Source organism: Rosa rugosa, chromosome 2, assembly GCF_958449725.1.
Source record: "Rosa rugosa chromosome 2, drRosRugo1.1, whole genome shotgun sequence".
Lineage (NCBI taxonomy): Eukaryota > Viridiplantae > Streptophyta > Magnoliopsida > Rosales > Rosaceae > Rosa > Rosa rugosa.
The window spans coordinates 57297637-57314791 of NC_084821.1; the positions used below are offsets into that span (position 1 = coordinate 57297637).

Consider the following 17155-nt stretch of genomic DNA (forward strand, 5'->3'; position numbering starts at 1 on the left):
CTATTATACAATGAATGACATAATATTTCCATTTATTTGTTTATGGACATGCTTCCTTGCTTTGCACAAAAAACATCTCATCTAAAGATGAGTAGTCACCACCTATCCATTGCTAGAGGCTAGAGCCGTATCTACCCATACCACGCATCTCACGAGATGGAACGAAACTTTGCCATTACTTTTGTGGGTGGTTGATTCATCATTCACGATTCACCCCAAAATATTATTCCATGTCTTTTACAACTTTGAATCCACACCAGGACATGCACGAAGCTTCGTTAGTGAGTACTCAAAATAGCATACAGCCGAAAGCAAACCACAGTGAATAATAAGTCGGTCTGGTCTGGTCTGGTCACATATGACATTAAATACGTAGGTGTAGAATCCACAAAATCCCCGAACATCTTTTCCAATTTAAAATCTTATTTTACATCTTTCGTGTCAAATTAATTTCCTTGTTGCACTAGAAGTCTAGAACACATAAATTCATAGTAGTCTCCACGTATTCCGGGCACAGGTGGTTACGAAACTTTTAATTTTGGCAAGAAAGGAAAAGAGAACCAAAACCAAAGCAACAAGCTTTCATTCACTCTATATTTTCATACCACAGCACCAAACTCTCTGTGATTGTACCAAACCATGGAGAAGAGTCCGCACTCGAATTCCGGTGGAGACTACAGGAGGGAACCGCTTCTAGAGTCGGAGGACGGCGTCGCGCCAAGCAGGTCTTGGAGGCTTAACATCAATGAGTTTCGCATGCCGGAACAGAACGAGGGTGAAGGTGAAAAAGGGTGTCGACCCTTCAGTAATATCCGTCGTCTCTGCACACCCAGTAAGTCTTTTTTTTGAGTCTTTTGTTGAAGTACATTAAGATTTTTCATGTTGATGTTTGTGGAATAGGTGTAAAGGTTTGATCTTTGGAGCCTTTTGGAGTTTTTCTGTGTGGTTTTTGGAACGTTGGGTGGTTTGTTCTTGGAAAATAAGTTGAAGAATGCGAAAGGAAATCTTGGGTCTGTGGGGAAGTTGAGAACTTTGAATTGGGTTTGGATTGATTTGTTTATGAAGTGAAAAAGACAGGGCTTTGTTGTTGAAAGCCCTGTTTTGTATTGACATGCCGTAGTTCATGTTAATGAATAGTTGTAAAGGTTTGGTTTTTGGTGTTAACAGAGTGATTCTCTGTTGGGAAATAGGTTAAAGATGAGAAGGGGATTTTTGGGTTGTTGGAAAGTTCTGAAACTTTTTGAAGAATTGGGTTTGAATTAAATTTTTTAAGAACTTGAAAGGCAGGGGTTGTTGCTGAAAGCCATTGGCTTAGTTATCCTTAGTGTTTGTCTGCAGTCTTTGTTTCTGTTAGGTTGTGCTTCTGTCATAGAAGTGTGGAAGTTTTTCTAATTGAAGTGCTCTGTTGAACTATAGATGTTCGTTATTATTTACAGTTTTCTGAATATGTGTACCTTTTCGTGTAAATATCTGTCGAGTAGGAATGGATCAAGAATGATATGTAACATTAGGACACTTCGATTTGCTTTCGAGCTTTACATCTTTCTCCTACTCCATGATTTTGATGGGCTTCATGGGCTTAACATTCTTGTGTTTTGACCTTAGAGAAAAAGTACAAAGTTGAGCAATATTACAAGCAACAAGGAAGGCTTCTTGAAGGGTACAGTGAGATGGAGACCATGGCTGAAGAGGGTTGGTTGCCAGGAAGTCTCACAGAGGTTAGTTCAAATTGTTTAGGCTATGAGATTGGTTTTCATGTTCCTCTATTCTAATTAAGTTCAGTGAATTAAATGCAATTTAGTTGCATTTGGCAGAATCTGCCAGAGCTTTAGCTGGGTTCCAATCTGCCAGCATTTAGTGAAAAGAAATAAACTGTTAAGTTTGACCGAGCAATGCAATGAATGAGAATTTCAATGTCATTATCATTGATTTTTATTCTGTACACCAAATCTAAGGTTATGAGCCTGGTTACTGAAAACGGCCTGTGCCGTCATTGTTTCTCGTAACATGGAGCATCTTGGAGTTTTAATTTCTCAATTAAAATTCATATGTTCCTTTCTGCAAAATTTTATTGTTTTTAATTCTCCTCTGTTTTGAATAAATTTCAGGATGAAATGAAGCAGCTAGTTAAGAGTGAGAGGATGGCAGTTCATATATCAAATGTAGCTAATTTGCTGCTCTTTGTTGCAAAAGTTTATGCTTCAATCATGAGCAGATCACTGGCAGTTATTGCCTCTACCTTGGATTCCCTCTTGGATCTCTTGTCTGGCTTTATTTTGTGGTTCACTGCCCATGCCATGAGAAAGCCAAACCGCTTTCATTATCCTATTGGAAAGAAACGTATGCAACCAGTGGTAAGGCATCATCAATCTTGCTATCTAGGGAAATTCTGAAAATAATTATATTTTTGTCTGACAACTATTGATGAGTTAATAGAGAGATAGCATTGGTTGAGCGAAGACTATATGTTAGTTCGGTTCCTAGATGCCAATTTTAGTACTAGAAGTTAGCGATATGACATGTTAATGACATCTTAACATTTTGAGTAAAAGTTTGAGTAACTAGGAGTGAGTACGTACCATTGACCTGCAATAATCAGTATAATGTGTCAGACATGCAAAGTTGTGTCCGCATTGTGCATGATGAATCTTTGTTTCTGTTCTTTGTATATCTCTAGATTCTCTACTAATTATGCTTGCTCATGCAGGGTATCATTGTCTTTGCATCTGTTATGGCAACTCTTGGACTGCAAATATTGCTTGAGTCTGCTCGGGAACTCGTCTCAAAGGTAAGCGATCCATTTGTTTTCCCCACTCCAACCTGAAAGTTGGACCTGATCGATCTCTAGGTTTCAGACTGTGACTCTGTCGGTTTTGTGGAATGTATTGCTGATATGCTCTCTTTTAACTGGCTGGTTAGAGGTTCCAATCATGCATATTGTAAATATTTCTGTGGATGCATATCCGTAGATTTTCACTGTTATTGAATCACCTAAATTAGCGAATCATGAAAATCACAAACTGAATTTGGTGGTCTTTTTTTTTTCTTTCCTTTTTTACATTACAATTAAGATCTTTAATCATGATTGTACTGGGAAGTTATTTGTTGTTGTACATATGTTTGCCTGCCAAGTTCTGTCAATCTATTTAGTCAGTAGTTATGTCAAACTTACTTACTTGTGTCCTTCATTGACTGCAGTCCCCAACAGAAATGAAAGATGCACAGGAGAAGTGGATGATTGCCATCATGGTCTCGGTGACAGTAGTGAAGTTTCTGCTCATGCTCTACTGTCGTAGATTTGAAAATGAAATTGTACGCGCCTATGCACAAGACCACTTCTTTGATGTCATTACTAATTCAGTTGGTCTAGCAGCAGCAGTCCTAGCCCACCGGTATAAATGGTGGATTGATCCTTCTGGTGCTATTGTGGTAAGTTCGTTCGTAATAAAAACCAGTTTTGCTTGCTCACCACATGGAAATTTTTGAGATTTTCTCAAAAATTTCAAGAGTTATACCATGTTTATCCAACAATGCTGATTTTATTTTTGAACAAATGATGCAAGATTGCACTTTACACCATCAATACATGGGCGAGGACAGTCTTGGAGAATGTGCGTTCGCTAATCGGAAGAACAGCTCCACCTGAGTTTTTGGCCAAGTTAACCTATCTGATATGGAACCACCATGAGGAGATCAAGCACATTGATACAGTGAGAGCATACACATTTGGTAACTATTACTTTGTGGAGGTCGACGTAGTCCTGCCAGAAGACATGCTTCTGCACAAAGCACATAACATTGGCGAGACACTCCAAGAGAAGCTCGAGCAACTTGCTGAAGTCGAACGGGCCTTTGTGCATATCGATTTTGAGTTTAGTCACCGGCCGGAACACAAAACTAGCGTATGATGGTGAGAATTGTAGTAGCTAGGAGCGGAAACTCAGCTCTCCACGTACAGCACAGAAGTTTTTAAATAAGCTGATGTTTTTGTTTTCAGCTTATAATAATCTCCTCATGCATTTGTTCTACGACTGGATGTTTAATGTTATTAGTACGTACCTTGTTACGGTTTTAGTTCCTCAGTTGTGGTTATGGGCTCATTTATTGCTAGCATCCCTAGACCTAGTGTTCTTTTTATTTTCATAGTGAATTTTATTGAACGTTGATGGCTGGCAACCTGATGGTGGCCCTTTGGTCTAGGGTTTCCTTTGGGGCAATGGGCTGGAAATTTGGGATTCTGGGTTGGGTTTATGTGGACTGGGCCTGGGCTCAATTCTCTCTTTTGTATGCTGACGATGTAGGAATTTCTCTCTAGGGGGAGAAATTTGTAAGGGAGACCTTCAGTATTGAGGAATGTCGCTGGGTTACCCACAAAGTCTACGTTATTTTATTTTCCTCGTGGGTAGTTTTTGCATGTGTTTAATTGTTTCCTTAAAAAGGTTGAATTACTTAGATAATGGCTCTATCTGACAGCCCTGTATGGGCGGGTCGTTATATGTAATTTTGCTGAACATTATCATTGGAGTTGACTGTTTCTCTCAAAAAGAAAAAAAATTGTGTTTCCACTATGAATATATTCTATCAGCAAGTTGTGACCTGTTAATTATTTTTAGAATAAGTTGTGAATTTTATAGTAAGGAGTCGACAAAAATCAAGGGCCTAAAATAAAATCTTCAGAAATTGGGCCTTGAAAACTGTAGTAACTGACCATATTTGGGCCTCAGTTTTCTCAAACAGGCTAATGAGTCCAAGCCCTTAATTGATTTATGGTCTAAGGACATGCTAGTAATTTGCCACCACTAGGGTTTGTTTCTCTTGGCAACTACTATATAAACCCCTTAACCTTAATCCTTCAAACGCATCACACTGTTATATGCAACCTCCTCCTCCTCCTACGTTTTCAACCCTCAAATTCTTATGCTTGTTTTCTGTGTTATTGTGGCCGGTGATGTTTAGATGTATTGTCCGTACCATCTGAGAGAAATCTCTGATGCATTAACCTCTAGCTTCTGAGGCCTCTTACTAAGCTTCTTTTTTTTTTTTCTACTTGTTCTAGTTTCTGGTTCATAGGTTATTGCAAAGTTGTTTTCTTGGTGAGGCCTTGATGAATGTATTATATACCATCAAACTTTGAAAGCCCCAGATTGGAGCTTGTTGATGCCAACACTATTTTCTGAGCCTTCTGTTTTTTGTTCTTTCAACAAAGTTGTAGTCTTAAGATCTAGATGGGAATGGAGTTTAGCTGAATAGAGAAGCACTGTAGTTGTTGGATGTTGGTGTGGAAAGGCAACAAATTAGAGTCTCTGATGCGCTTAATTACTATAGCGTTTTAGTGCTGTACGTTGCCAATAGGGATTTGGGAGCTGAGATTCTGACATGTACCTTCTAATTATTTAAGGTTTATGCATTCAGATGTTCCCACATTCATAATTGTGGAAGATCCACTTTCTTACTCTAGATTAATATGGTTAATAGGGATGGAATTAGAGCATTGAATTTACTGTTTTTGCAACCAATATCTAAACTTTAGTATAAGCATGGTGGTTGGGTATGATCTATTTACATGTTCTCAATGTATGATGTGATTTATTGGTTTGTCTTGGTTAGTGTTGTATTTTAGTTTAATTGTGATTTGATGATAGAGGCAACAAATTAGAGTCTCTGATGCTCTTTTTCTATAGGGTTTTCAGTGCTGTACGTTGCCAAGAGTAATTTATTGGGAATTGAGATTCTGGCGTAAGCCTTTTTCGTTAAGGTTTATGCATTCAGATTTTCCCACATTTGAATTCTGGTTTGCTCAGTTTGTTTGTACTCGCAGGAATTGTACTTTTTTGTTCTTATAAAATTAGCTCTGGTTACTTTTTCTGAGTTATTGGATTTGGTATTGAAGGCAACAAATTAGAGTCTCTGATGCTCTTACTGCAATAGGGCTATCAGTGCTGTACGTTGCCAATAAGAATTTGGGGATTGAGATTCTGGCATTTGCCTTATTTGAGTAAGGTTTAGGCATTCAGATATTCCCACATTCAAATTATGTTTGGTCTAAAGGGGCAAAACTGTGTCTTCTAGATTAAGAAGTACGCTGATATTCTGAGCATTAAGCAGTAACAAGTAACAAGTATCCAAGGTTTGACCAAAAAAAGTGGGCTGTAAAAATAAATTTGAACACCTGGACATTATGTCACCATGAACTGAAGTTTAATCAACATCAGTAGAAAATTGAAACCCAAGTTATTTAGTCATGAATCATAATTGACGATTAACCCTTAAATCACAAAATGAATGAGGACCGTTCCGTAGTAGAGAATCGATCAGAATGGATTTGAGGTTGCACCAATGCATTAAGAGAATGGATCAAAATGATTTGAGGTGCCCCTATTCTGGCAAGGTGTAGTATTTCAAAATCGCTATTGTCATACATCCTTCATCAGGAATCCCATTATCGAAGATGATGTAGTTAACTGTGGCTGAATCTCTTGTGAAGGCGATGTAGTTTTGGACTTTTGGACAAGACATTAGACAGGAAAAAAGAGCAGGATGTTTCAATCTTTTCACTCGTTCGAGTTGAGTCCATTGGGCACATAGTCTTTTTGGCCCAATAAAATACGGAAACTCATGTCTAAAAGGAAAATCGATTACAGGGAACCGAGTATAACTTAACGATCAATGAATCAAATATAGGGTGCAAATCTACCCTAACATTACAAGGCCAAGCCATGTAGAATTGATACGATTGTTTCCAATCCACATTTTGAATTGTTACACTTCATCATCAAAAGTAGAATTAACTTCTATAAAACCAACATCAATTTCTTATATCACTTGAATATCGGGAATCTCATTTTATTAAATTGATTTTTTGTCGGGGTTGAAAGTTCTGCTGTGTCAAAGCCTTTCTCGCACAAGTTTTCGGATCAAAGTTCTAGGTGCTAAATTCTGAACTGCTTTGGAGGTTACTGATGGCACATCCCAAGAGGAATGTGCCTTGTCAAAGTTTGAAGATCCTTTGGGAGGGAAGAAGGGCTTTAAACGAATATCCTCGTTTCCATTGTTTTGTCGCTCTTAGGAAAAAGCAGCATTATCCTAATGCTTGTACCATTCCATGTACATATTACAATCAATCAAACCACGGCAGAGACAATTAGGCATGAGCCCACTTGATAGGCAACCGTTCAATTGTACATTTCAAACTTGGATTTGGTCTTCCAATAAGTTTTCATCTTCTTGGATAACCTAATCTTCCTGGTCTCCAACAAAAAATGGGGTTTAGATATTGAGAAAATTTTGAAAAGTATGCTTTAGTTTTCTTGTAAAAGGAGCAAATTAAAATAAGAATGTTGTTTTGATTTCTTTTCTTGGTATTCGGTTAAGGAGTATGAAAAATTCTTCTCCCAGCTTTTGGCTGGGTTCCAAACTCTTACATTTTTAAGAGATGAACGATATCAATTTTATAATTTTTTTTTTTTCATAAGAAATCATTCATACTTAAAATCTTAGTTAATATTTTAGAAAGAAATCTCATTAATAGTTATTTGGTGTGTATTGGGTGTTATAACTTGTGAATTTATGATAGAGAATGATGTGATTTGGAAAAATGGTGTCAATTTTTCTCGTTTTCAATTTTTTTTTTTCAATACAAATTTCAAATTTGCTATTAGAGAATATAAAGGGCTTAACAGCAAGAAGATTTGTGCATGTACTTGATGGACAGATGTCAAAAAAATAATCCCAAAGTCTAGGGAAAAAAGTGCAAGAGCCAAAAATGATTTGTATCTACTTGGTCCACCTTGAAGCACTTCCAATCAGAACTCAGGCATATTCATGGCCATCTTCAAAACCACTCATATATAATATCAAATACCAAAATCAAATGCTCATTCTTTTCCAACCAACCACGAAACCCAGAAAACAAACCTCAAATATCTCTCTCTTTCTCTCCAACACCTTCTCCTTCTCTCTACTTGAAAATCTGAATCCACCTGAGAATTGAAGAACAACAACAACAACAACAAAAAAAGGCAATGGCTTTTCTTCTACCAAATTTTTCTCCCACTTTACCCCTCCAAACCAAGTTTAAGGAAAAACCAATTCACCACACACTTTCTCAGATGAAACCCAACTACTCTCTCCCTCCTCTCTCTCACCTGGCCAGTGTTCAGACCCCAACTTTGTCAGAGGATGCGCAGGTTAACACCTCCAAGGGTGCGCAGGATAAGCAGCAAAGAGATGATTTTTATGTCAATCTTGGCTTGGCTGTTCGAACCCTTCGTGAAGATATGCCTTTGATTTTCGCTGAAGATCTTAATTATGACATTTACAGGTGATTTTCTCATCTGGGTAACTTGGGATTTATATAATTAGTGTTTGGTTTCTCAGAAAGTTTGGAACTTTATTGAGAAAGTTGATATTTTTAGGAAAGTTATGATCCTATTCACAGTTAAAATGATTACCCAGAACAGTAAGATTGCAAATTTGATTGGATTCTTGTTTGAAATTTGATGGGTTTTAGCTTTTAGCATGTAATTTTTGGTAGAAACTGAATAGTTGCTCTCATTGATTGTGTTGTGTGTTACAAATACAAGTTACTATGAAATGTAAGAGGAAACAAACTAGCTAATGATAATCCTAGAACCTAGAATTCAATGATGCCTATACAAGTTAAGGATAAGGAGAACAATCAGATTACAGTCGCAAACTTCTTGACAACATTATAGAGTACATCTGATGAAATCTTTTTTGCGGGTTTTGATGATTTTCAGGGATGATATAACATTTATGGATCCTTTGAACACATTCACTGGCATTGAAAACTACAAGTTGATCTTCTGGGCATTGAGATTTCATGGCAAGATTCTGTTCCGTGACATTTCCCTTGAGGTTTATAGGATTTGGCAGCCTTCGGAGAATGTCATATTGATTAGGTGGAATATGAAGGGTGTTCCACGGGTTCCGTGGGAAGCAAAGGGCCAGTTTCAGGGCACGTCGCGGTATAAATTGGATCGGAAAGGCAAGATTTATGAACACAAGGTTGATAACTTGGCGTTTAACTTCCCACAACAGCTCAAACCAGCATCATCAGTGTTGGATTTAGTAGCAGCATGCCCAGCTAGCCCTAACTTGACATTTTTGTGGGGTCCTGCGGATGCTTACTCATCTTCGTGGTTGGAGTTCTATCGAGCAGTCAGGGGGACTTTGGATCGAGAAACTTTCTTGCTTCCACAAGATGGTTTGGCTAGCTGATGAGCTACTTTATAGATGAATTTATACATAGGTTTTGTACCTTATATGTATACTAGCATTACATTTTGTATTATATATTGGTAGATAGCAGATAATGGTGTTTGTTGAAGAACAAGGTTGTATATACATAGGTTGATCCTGGAGGGTTCGATTTACTTCTTGTGTTGGTGAAGTCAGAAGCTAGTGCACTATGTTTTGAGCTTATACAGGTCGGGATAATATATATACGGAATCTTGTTTCATTTAATAAATTCGACTTTTCATTGATTCAGTTGCTTTAACACTTGAATTTGCCAACAACTTCTGCATTCTTCTATCGTTGCTGAGTTGTAAATAGACTGTACTAATATGATTCTGTTCTGCTTTCTTTATCTGTTTTGATCCCATCAGCATTCCCATTTTGGTTTTTGTTGTCATTACCTCTGTAAACATGTTCTCCCCCAAAGCCAGGGATACATCACGGACCTTGCTTGTGGTTAACTCCATGGTTACCTGAACTTCTTTCGTTTATTCTTCTCTGCAAGTAGGTCTTCCTTCTGGAATCCATTACAGTGTCGAAAAGTCTCAAATCTCCTCATTTCATGCCTTAGCACAACTTGCCACGCATCTACCAACACCCCCCAAGTGCCTCTTACACAAAACTAAAATCAGAAGAATGTGTTCATATAGTTTAAACCTTTTGCACCTTAACAAATTTCTGGTTTATATACTTGCTGCTTAGACCTTTGTTTGACAAGCCCTTCTTGGCGGAACAATGGTTAGCAGACCAATGCTTGTGACTCCTGTATCAATTCTTGCATCAGTTTGTTAGGCACTCCTGTATCAGTTCTTGCATCAGTTTCTTATGCCTAACATTGCTGGAATATATAATACTCAATCTGAGAAAGTTGATTGATCATTGCATATGTACCAACAAGAAGTTACGCATTCATAGCTAGCTGTTACAACAACAGTTGTTACAGTTTTAGGTTCATAGTGTGTTCAAAACATGATCTTACAATCAACACATCCCTAACATCACAAGGCAGTAGAAAACAAGACTTCTTTACAACATGCCCTTCATTGTCTTAACAAAAACTTGACAATGCCCTCTATTTTAGTGTGGTAAACCAGCATGTGAATTACGGTGACATCATATACAGGTATACTGCCAGGCTCCAACAGTTTCGAGCAAAGATTTGAATGATTCTGCATCAGATGAATCAGAGGGGAAGCCTCTCCAAGGGTTCAATTGCTGCAACACGACTGAGATCAGACCTCATGTATTTCTCATATGTGACCTTCAACTTTCCTACTCCAGCAGCTTTTTGAAATCTTAAGATCATCTCTGCACAGTCTCTGCATATGTAAAAGATCGTTAGTCAAAATTCATTACGAAGCAAGAGCTACGCAAGGAAATGAGCTTAGTTGTAAAGAAGCAGTGCCTGATTTGAGACACTTCGTAACGAGCATGTTTGCAAAGCAGGGGGGTCCAAGCTGGAGTAATCTGCAGAGTGCACCTTGCAACATAGATGGCTGCTGCACATAGCAATGAGGGCTTGACCATTATAGGTTCATACTCAACCAGACACAATTCTATGAGGTAGAAGGCCAAATGTTCAAGCTGCAGCAATGTCCACAAAGTAACAGACTGTCAGATAATTTGAAGTTTCATTCACATATTACTATTGTCAACCAATCCATATCTAAAGCTAATATCAAGACCCTATGACTACAAAATTTCTCTCTTTTTCTTTGTTATTTACACCTTTTCTTTCGTATACTATAATCAAACTTATAGTTCTGGAGTAAATTATCAATCAAATTTTCATTTATTAGCCTTGGAAATGATAACTACCAAATACCTTTTTATCTGACTGAGCAGCCTTGAGAAATCTCAACATAAAGACATATGGAGTAGGTGTGTTAAGACGAAACTTCAACTTTTTAAGAATGAGCCTCTCCTGAAATGCAAAGATTTAGTGTCAGAAATGGTGGGAGGAAAACTCTAAAATGTGGAGAAGAGATGGTATTGACTATTTATTAATCATAGAAATGAAAATCCCTTAATAGTACAGACACATACCATTTCAAGCACCTGGTCTCTAGTGTATGACTCAGCTGAGATGCTAATCAACTCTTTGACCTGTATTTTTGCAGAGCAAAACAAACCAAATCAAATCATATTCTGGAAACAAGCTGACATATGAAACAAATAAATATAAAAAATTTCATGCAAGTTGAGATACTGATATATACCCTTGGATGCCAAAAGTCCTCATACTTTGATGCCAACAAGAGTGCAGTAAGACCAACTAATTGCATTTCATTCTTCTTAATTGGGACTTGAGAAAGATATTGGTCTAACAATGTCACCATGAGATAAAGTGTTTCTTGCATCAGATCAAATTTGAAGTGTACCTATTCCCAGATCAGCATATATTAGCAGTGGGAGAGAAAGGTAATAGCCATCTACTGAACAGAAGTGCAAGCAAAAAAAAAAAACCAAGCAAGACGAAAAGAAAAGAAAATATAGGGAAGCATCAGAATGTAGAATAAGTACCTCAATTAACCAATTGACCAATATGCCGCGCATATGAGGAGTAATGTCTGCCTGAATCAACAGGAAATTTGCCCGAGGTGGATTCTGTGCCTGCAATCAAAAGCCAATTCAACACAGGGAACAGGAATTCAAACTAGAGTAACTGTCTTGGAATGCATAAAAAAATAATGCATATAAAATAAAGGAACATGAGCAAAAATGAAGAAAATTAAGAAGACCGCAGGATAATTACACTGACATTCCGCCTCAAATCCAATTTAACATGAGAGAGACATATATCACTAGCATTAGTACACTCCACAAGATGATAAATTTTTTTAAGCCTGTTACCCAAACCAGAGTAAGATGCAAATAATGGTATCAAAGAGTGGCATTAAAATAATCACCTCATAAATCCAATAGTACTGATAGATCTCATCAACATAATCAGAAACTTCCAGTTGATTGCAATGATTATCAATACTTGGCAGCTCTTCCTTCATAGCTTCGACACGTTCCTCTAGTAACTGCAGGTTTGGATCAAGTGTGATTAATTCACAGAAACTGAATAAAGTAAGCCTAAACTGAATAAAGGCATTAATTAGAATACAGTAAGCCCCAACCTTTGATCCAGTCATCAGCAGAGACGTATAAGATCTCCTCCTACTTGAGTTTCTCCTGGAGATGATATCTGAAGCAGTTTTGCTGCAGTTGCCATCAGATGGTACCTCTCCCTGAGTCGTTTCTTGCTTAACATCCTCAGCAATTACAAATTCAACAGCTTTTTGGGTTTTAGACGTAGTTGCAGTAACAGAAGCCAACTTATTTGGACCAGATGTGTACTTAGGTTGCATCCCTCGGGACTCGGGAACCTTCAGGGTGGACTTCAAAATTGTAAAACAAGAGCTTAGATTTATTATGTTAATTAAAACATATGACATGATATTCTCTCTTATGAATATCTGGTATACATATACAACAACACATCCGGAAAATGAGTAATATACAGTATATGCATATATAAAAAGACATCGTCAAATAATTGAAGTTATTTTACTGTCTGATCTATATGAACTCCAGATACTATAACAGAAACACAACTCAACAATTTGGTGGGTGAGAGGGCATGAGTTTTATATAATATTATACTTACTTTGGTAGATTTTCTTGGCATCACGCGAACATTTGAATTCCTTTGACCCCTGGAATATCATATCAGATGCGAACAATTAATAGATGTAAATCTTAGTCTTGTTTAAACAAGAGATAAATTTGTATGATAAATCAATGTAAAATACATTGAAGAAACTAATGTAGGTAGTTATTTAACATGATAATTGTAACAAAAGAAAAATATAGGAGACCTCCAGTCTCTGAAACCGTAAAGGCTTATAACTGGGTGAAATCACAAGAATCAGTGGGTGTGAACAACAAAATAGAATATTCCTACTAAGTGCATCTGTCATTATATGCTCTGGTTTATGACGTTGACACATAGGATTGTCTATGGGATAACAAACAATCAATAGTTCATAAAATGTAATGCTGCCATTTCATTCATTCAGAAGTGAAATGAAGTTTAGGAATAAGCAGCAACATCAGCAAAACCATATAAACTGTCTTTAAGTGGGAGAGAAAAGGATGTTAGTTGTAAGGATCACTCTCACTTACCTAATCAGAAAGCCATCACTCACTCGATTCCTTGATACATAGCTCCTAATATCATTGCTCACTCTGGAGACTAGTTTCTTGCCAACTTTAGCCTTAACTGTATTCCAAAGTGTCATCTTGGTCAGATCCTGTTTTATAACTTGTGAAATCTTAAATAAATGACTGCATCTTACCAGGACTGCCAGCATTTTCCTACAGGTAGAAAAGCAGAAAAGATGAGTTTCCAATATAGACCACAATTCTGTCGAAAGAACTCAACCAAACAAATACACACACAGACACATAAGTATGCTATCACAACAACCTTTGAAATACTTGCTTCTTCTTGGTTGACCTTCACTACTGGTAAAGACAACCTGTACGATGGAAACAGAAAATAACAAATTACATCAATAAAAATACACGTCTTATTCAACAAAATAAAACTGAGAAAAATAATCTTTTCAGATCAGAGACCTTGTCAGCTTAAGTGAATTCCTTGAAGTCCTCCTGACATATAGAAAAATGTAGGTAAGGCCTTTCAAACATTTCTAGCAATATACATAGATTCGTTGCTTAGACCCATAAATTCATTGAGGAGTTCACAGACCTGCTATCTGCAGCCCTAGATTCATTGCTTAAACCCATAGCTTTGGTCTTTTGATTTTCTGAAGGGGCCTTCAAATCTTTAATACCTACAACTAGCCAAAATGGATAAATACAGAATGGCAATGCTCAACCATGAAACTACAATAGCAGTTCTGAAGTATAAAAGCCACCTCTCTTTGTAGTCTGCAACACAGAAACACCTTGACTGCTTTCCCGCTCTTTTCCCTGATTGGACAATCAAGAATACTTCACAATTATAAGAAAACAAAAAACACAATATGAAAGAAAGATTGGCTTTGATAGTTGCTAAGTTTTTTGAGGCAACAAATTGTCATAAAGCCAACCATAGATAGGGACAGTAGCAATCTGAGTTGATCTCTTGAAGGCAAACTGGATTTCTCAGAACCTTCTTTCAATTTTTTAAACTTCGGACAGTTATGAATGGGTATATGGAATTTCAATTTCTAGACCCCATGTGGTTTGAATTTCTAATAAGATTCGGAGCAAAAAAATTATTTATATTTGAGAACTTGAACCAAAACGGCACCTCTAAGCCAGCAAATCCAAATTCTACCTCACATATTTGTTTGCTTGTTACTCCTTTTTCACTAAAGCAACTAGTACTTGAATCTTAATCTATGCGGTCAATTTTATAACAAAATTTTCCTGCGAGTGTAATTAAGACAAAGCATTTCCATTTTGCAGCAGCTTTCCAGATCAGGAGTAAAACATATGAATACTAACTTCAACTGCCCTGCTTTAAATAATGTAACTAATCATAAATCATAAAAGTAGAGAGGTAGTTCACATATGAACCATTCATAGGGGGATCTCCTTTTTATTTTTATTTTCCCAGATACTCACTTCCTTTAGAATTGCCTAATGAAACTACAAAATGATCTGTACTGAAATCAGAAAGCACACTACAGGATATGTAATGAAGGGAACTTTAAGAAAACGGCATTGTAGGACTAAAAAGGTTCTTACCAGGAGGGATCTCCTTGATGTGACATTCACATTCCTGGTGCCTGTACCCACTGAAGGCCTAAAAAGATGCAAACAGAAACAATGCTACATTCAAAATTAAGCATAGGAACTCAAACCTACTGACATTTTATCTATTTCATCTGTGTTTATGCATACAAAAAAAAAGATTGCATTCACAAACACATATACATAAGATAATAATAAAAATGGTTAAGATGTCAAAAAATGCATACCGTTGCAGAGATTTCTTTCTCTCAGTTTTACCAACCCTGCATTAAACATACCCAGAATTTAGAACTTCTAGCTCACAAGCCAAAATCTAGGTACTATTTAGGCAAATGAGAAGGTACCAACATTGGTTTAGAGGCATCTCCCCCTACAACCCTAGAAGAATTGCCTTTGACATTGCTGACATCGGCTAATGCTCTCCTTCCAACATTTCCAGTTGCTAATAAAAGGCCAACACAAAACTGAAATGTGAATTACTCCAACATGGAAAACTCAATTTTGCATCCTATTAAAGCCAGGTTAAACCTTACCAGCACTACCAAGTGTGGCTTTGCTCTTCTCCATACTGAACAAACCCGCCTAGATATGTACAATTAAAGGAAAAGAAATAAAATTACATACAGAACAAGTAAAATATATAACTAAAGGACCCATGGGTTGTTAGAAGAAACACTAGAAAAGGACTGAGGAGGTATCAGTTACCTTTACAACACTTTTATTGTCAAGAATAGATTTCTTCAATGGCACAGAACTCCTGCAATTCAAAGCACAAGAACAACGAAAATTTACATACCCATAGCATCTAGATAGTTGCCAAAATTTACAGTAACGGTCTAATATCAGGCACACACTACAATTACCTGCTATCAACATCAGGTTTAGCAGTTCCTTTTTCTGTATACACCTTAAAATTTTTAGCACCAACTGTTTCACAATTAAAAACACTAAATCAGTCACTAGATCACCGAAAACCCGAAAGAAGAATCACAAATTGAGTCTTTGAACCACCTGTGTGTGTCTGATTCTCTTTGCCCAATCGATTCAGGACCATGCTTACGTTTGACTGAAAATTCAGAAAACCCAACCAGAGTTTCATACAACGTCAGAATTGCTCTTCACGAAAAATAGAAAGCACAGAAAGAGAGACAGAGAAGTAAACAAGATTTGATTTTTAGGGTTTTGCTGACCTTGAAAGCCCCGAGTTTGTTGGTGTCTTTTGTGGCAGAGCTCCGTCGCTGATCCAATTCACACAGAGACAAAAAAAAAAACTTCAATTCAAGCTAAAATTTACGAGAAAGATCGAAAGTTCGTGATACGAAACCCTAGTTTTTACTAGAAACGGAACAAAGATTCGGAGACGGGGAAACAAGAAGAAAAAGAAAAGCCCTAATCGAATCCTCAAGAATTTTGAACTCGATTTTGAGGAATCGGAGGGATTGGAAATGTGTTCGTACCTTAAACGACGCCATTTTGGAAGGCTCTAGGTCTCTGCTTTGCTCGGTTTGTGAAAATTTGAAAGGGAGGAAGGAAAGGGGGGGGGGAATTTACTTGACCGTTGGAAAAGATGGGTTGTCTGAATCTGTGAATGTGAAGAAGCGGCGGTCTTTGATTTGTTTTTGAAATACGAATGGGATTTGACGTTAATACCCCTCTTCCCCAAATTTGATTCACAGTTTCACTTTCACACACGCCTTTTGGCTTTGGATGCTCTAGTCTCCCCAAGAAAAAGGAAAAAATATTGAAGAAAGAAAATAAAAACGGATAAATCTATGCCGTCGAATTATTTGTCGCCAAAAGACAATCGTAGAGAATAGAAAACGGGGCTTTACATACATTTGCCGACGTTAGGACAAGCCACTTTTATTGTTCTCCCACATATCTTTTTTCATACGGTTTAAGCAGCTCCCACTTTGCTCACATCTTAAAGCCATAAATACATAAACGATGGAGAATGATTATTAGAAGACTAGTTTTGACTTCAACCTCCAATCCTCTTCTCTTCTTTAGTGTAATTTAGTTTTATATGTATCCTATTGATTTGATTTTTTATTACTAGGTATTCTATAATTCAACCTTGGTTCTCAAATGCATGAAAAAGCTTTTGATTTGAATACATTTATCTACTGTGCTATGCAATCA

At 37.1% G+C, this 17155-nt stretch overlaps 3 protein-coding genes and 2 non-coding genes across 6 annotated transcripts; 4 read left to right on the forward strand and 1 right to left on the reverse strand.

Moving 5' to 3' along the window:
• The first annotated feature begins 260 nt into the window (after positions 1-260).
• Positions 261-4082, forward strand: LOC133728708 (metal tolerance protein 9-like). Its single transcript, XM_062156133.1, has 6 exons — positions 261-832; positions 1606-1718; positions 2109-2354; positions 2708-2788; positions 3199-3429; positions 3564-4082. Exons 1-6 carry the CDS (start codon positions 640-642, stop codon positions 3906-3908), a joined length of 1209 nt encoding a protein of 402 aa, XP_062012117.1. The 5' UTR covers positions 261-639; the 3' UTR covers positions 3909-4082.
• An 858-nt stretch (positions 4083-4940) lies between these two features.
• Positions 4941-5018, forward strand: LOC133734958 (small nucleolar RNA snoR117). The gene has a single exon (XR_009858702.1). It is a non-coding gene; the product is annotated as a small nucleolar RNA snoR117 (small nucleolar RNA).
• A 78-nt stretch (positions 5019-5096) lies between these two features.
• On the forward strand, positions 5097-5181 carry LOC133734957 (small nucleolar RNA snoR116). Its single transcript, XR_009858701.1, has one exon. It is a non-coding gene; the product is annotated as a small nucleolar RNA snoR116 (small nucleolar RNA).
• A 2656-nt stretch (positions 5182-7837) lies between these two features.
• Positions 7838-9507, forward strand: LOC133728710 (uncharacterized). The gene is made up of 2 exons (XM_062156136.1): positions 7838-8320; positions 8760-9507. Exons 1-2 carry the CDS (start codon positions 8022-8024, stop codon positions 9238-9240), a joined length of 780 nt encoding a protein of 259 aa, XP_062012120.1. The 5' UTR covers positions 7838-8021; the 3' UTR covers positions 9241-9507.
• A 401-nt stretch (positions 9508-9908) lies between these two features.
• Positions 9909-16580, reverse strand: LOC133728709 (putative cyclin-B3-1). Of its 2 annotated transcripts, none has more exons than XM_062156134.1 (24): positions 16471-16580; positions 16204-16251; positions 16025-16079; positions 15877-15940; positions 15719-15770; positions 15547-15595; positions 15362-15455; positions 15241-15276; positions 15008-15065; positions 14191-14245; positions 14022-14112; positions 13889-13921; positions 13737-13788; positions 13606-13624; positions 13433-13529; positions 12915-12963; positions 12385-12645; positions 12169-12288; positions 11783-11872; positions 11479-11640; positions 11306-11365; positions 11085-11183; positions 10665-10843; positions 9909-10578 (listed from the first exon to the last, which is right to left on the reverse strand). In XM_062156134.1, exons 1-24 carry the CDS (start codon positions 16483-16485, stop codon positions 10443-10445), a joined length of 1974 nt encoding a protein of 657 aa, XP_062012118.1. In that variant the 5' UTR covers positions 16486-16580; the 3' UTR covers positions 9909-10442. The 2 variants fall into 2 exon arrangements, with proteins under 2 accessions (XP_062012118.1, XP_062012119.1); XM_062156135.1 differs by having other exon boundaries at positions 9913-10578; positions 14022-14106.
• Between the last annotated feature and the right edge of the window lie 575 nt (positions 16581-17155).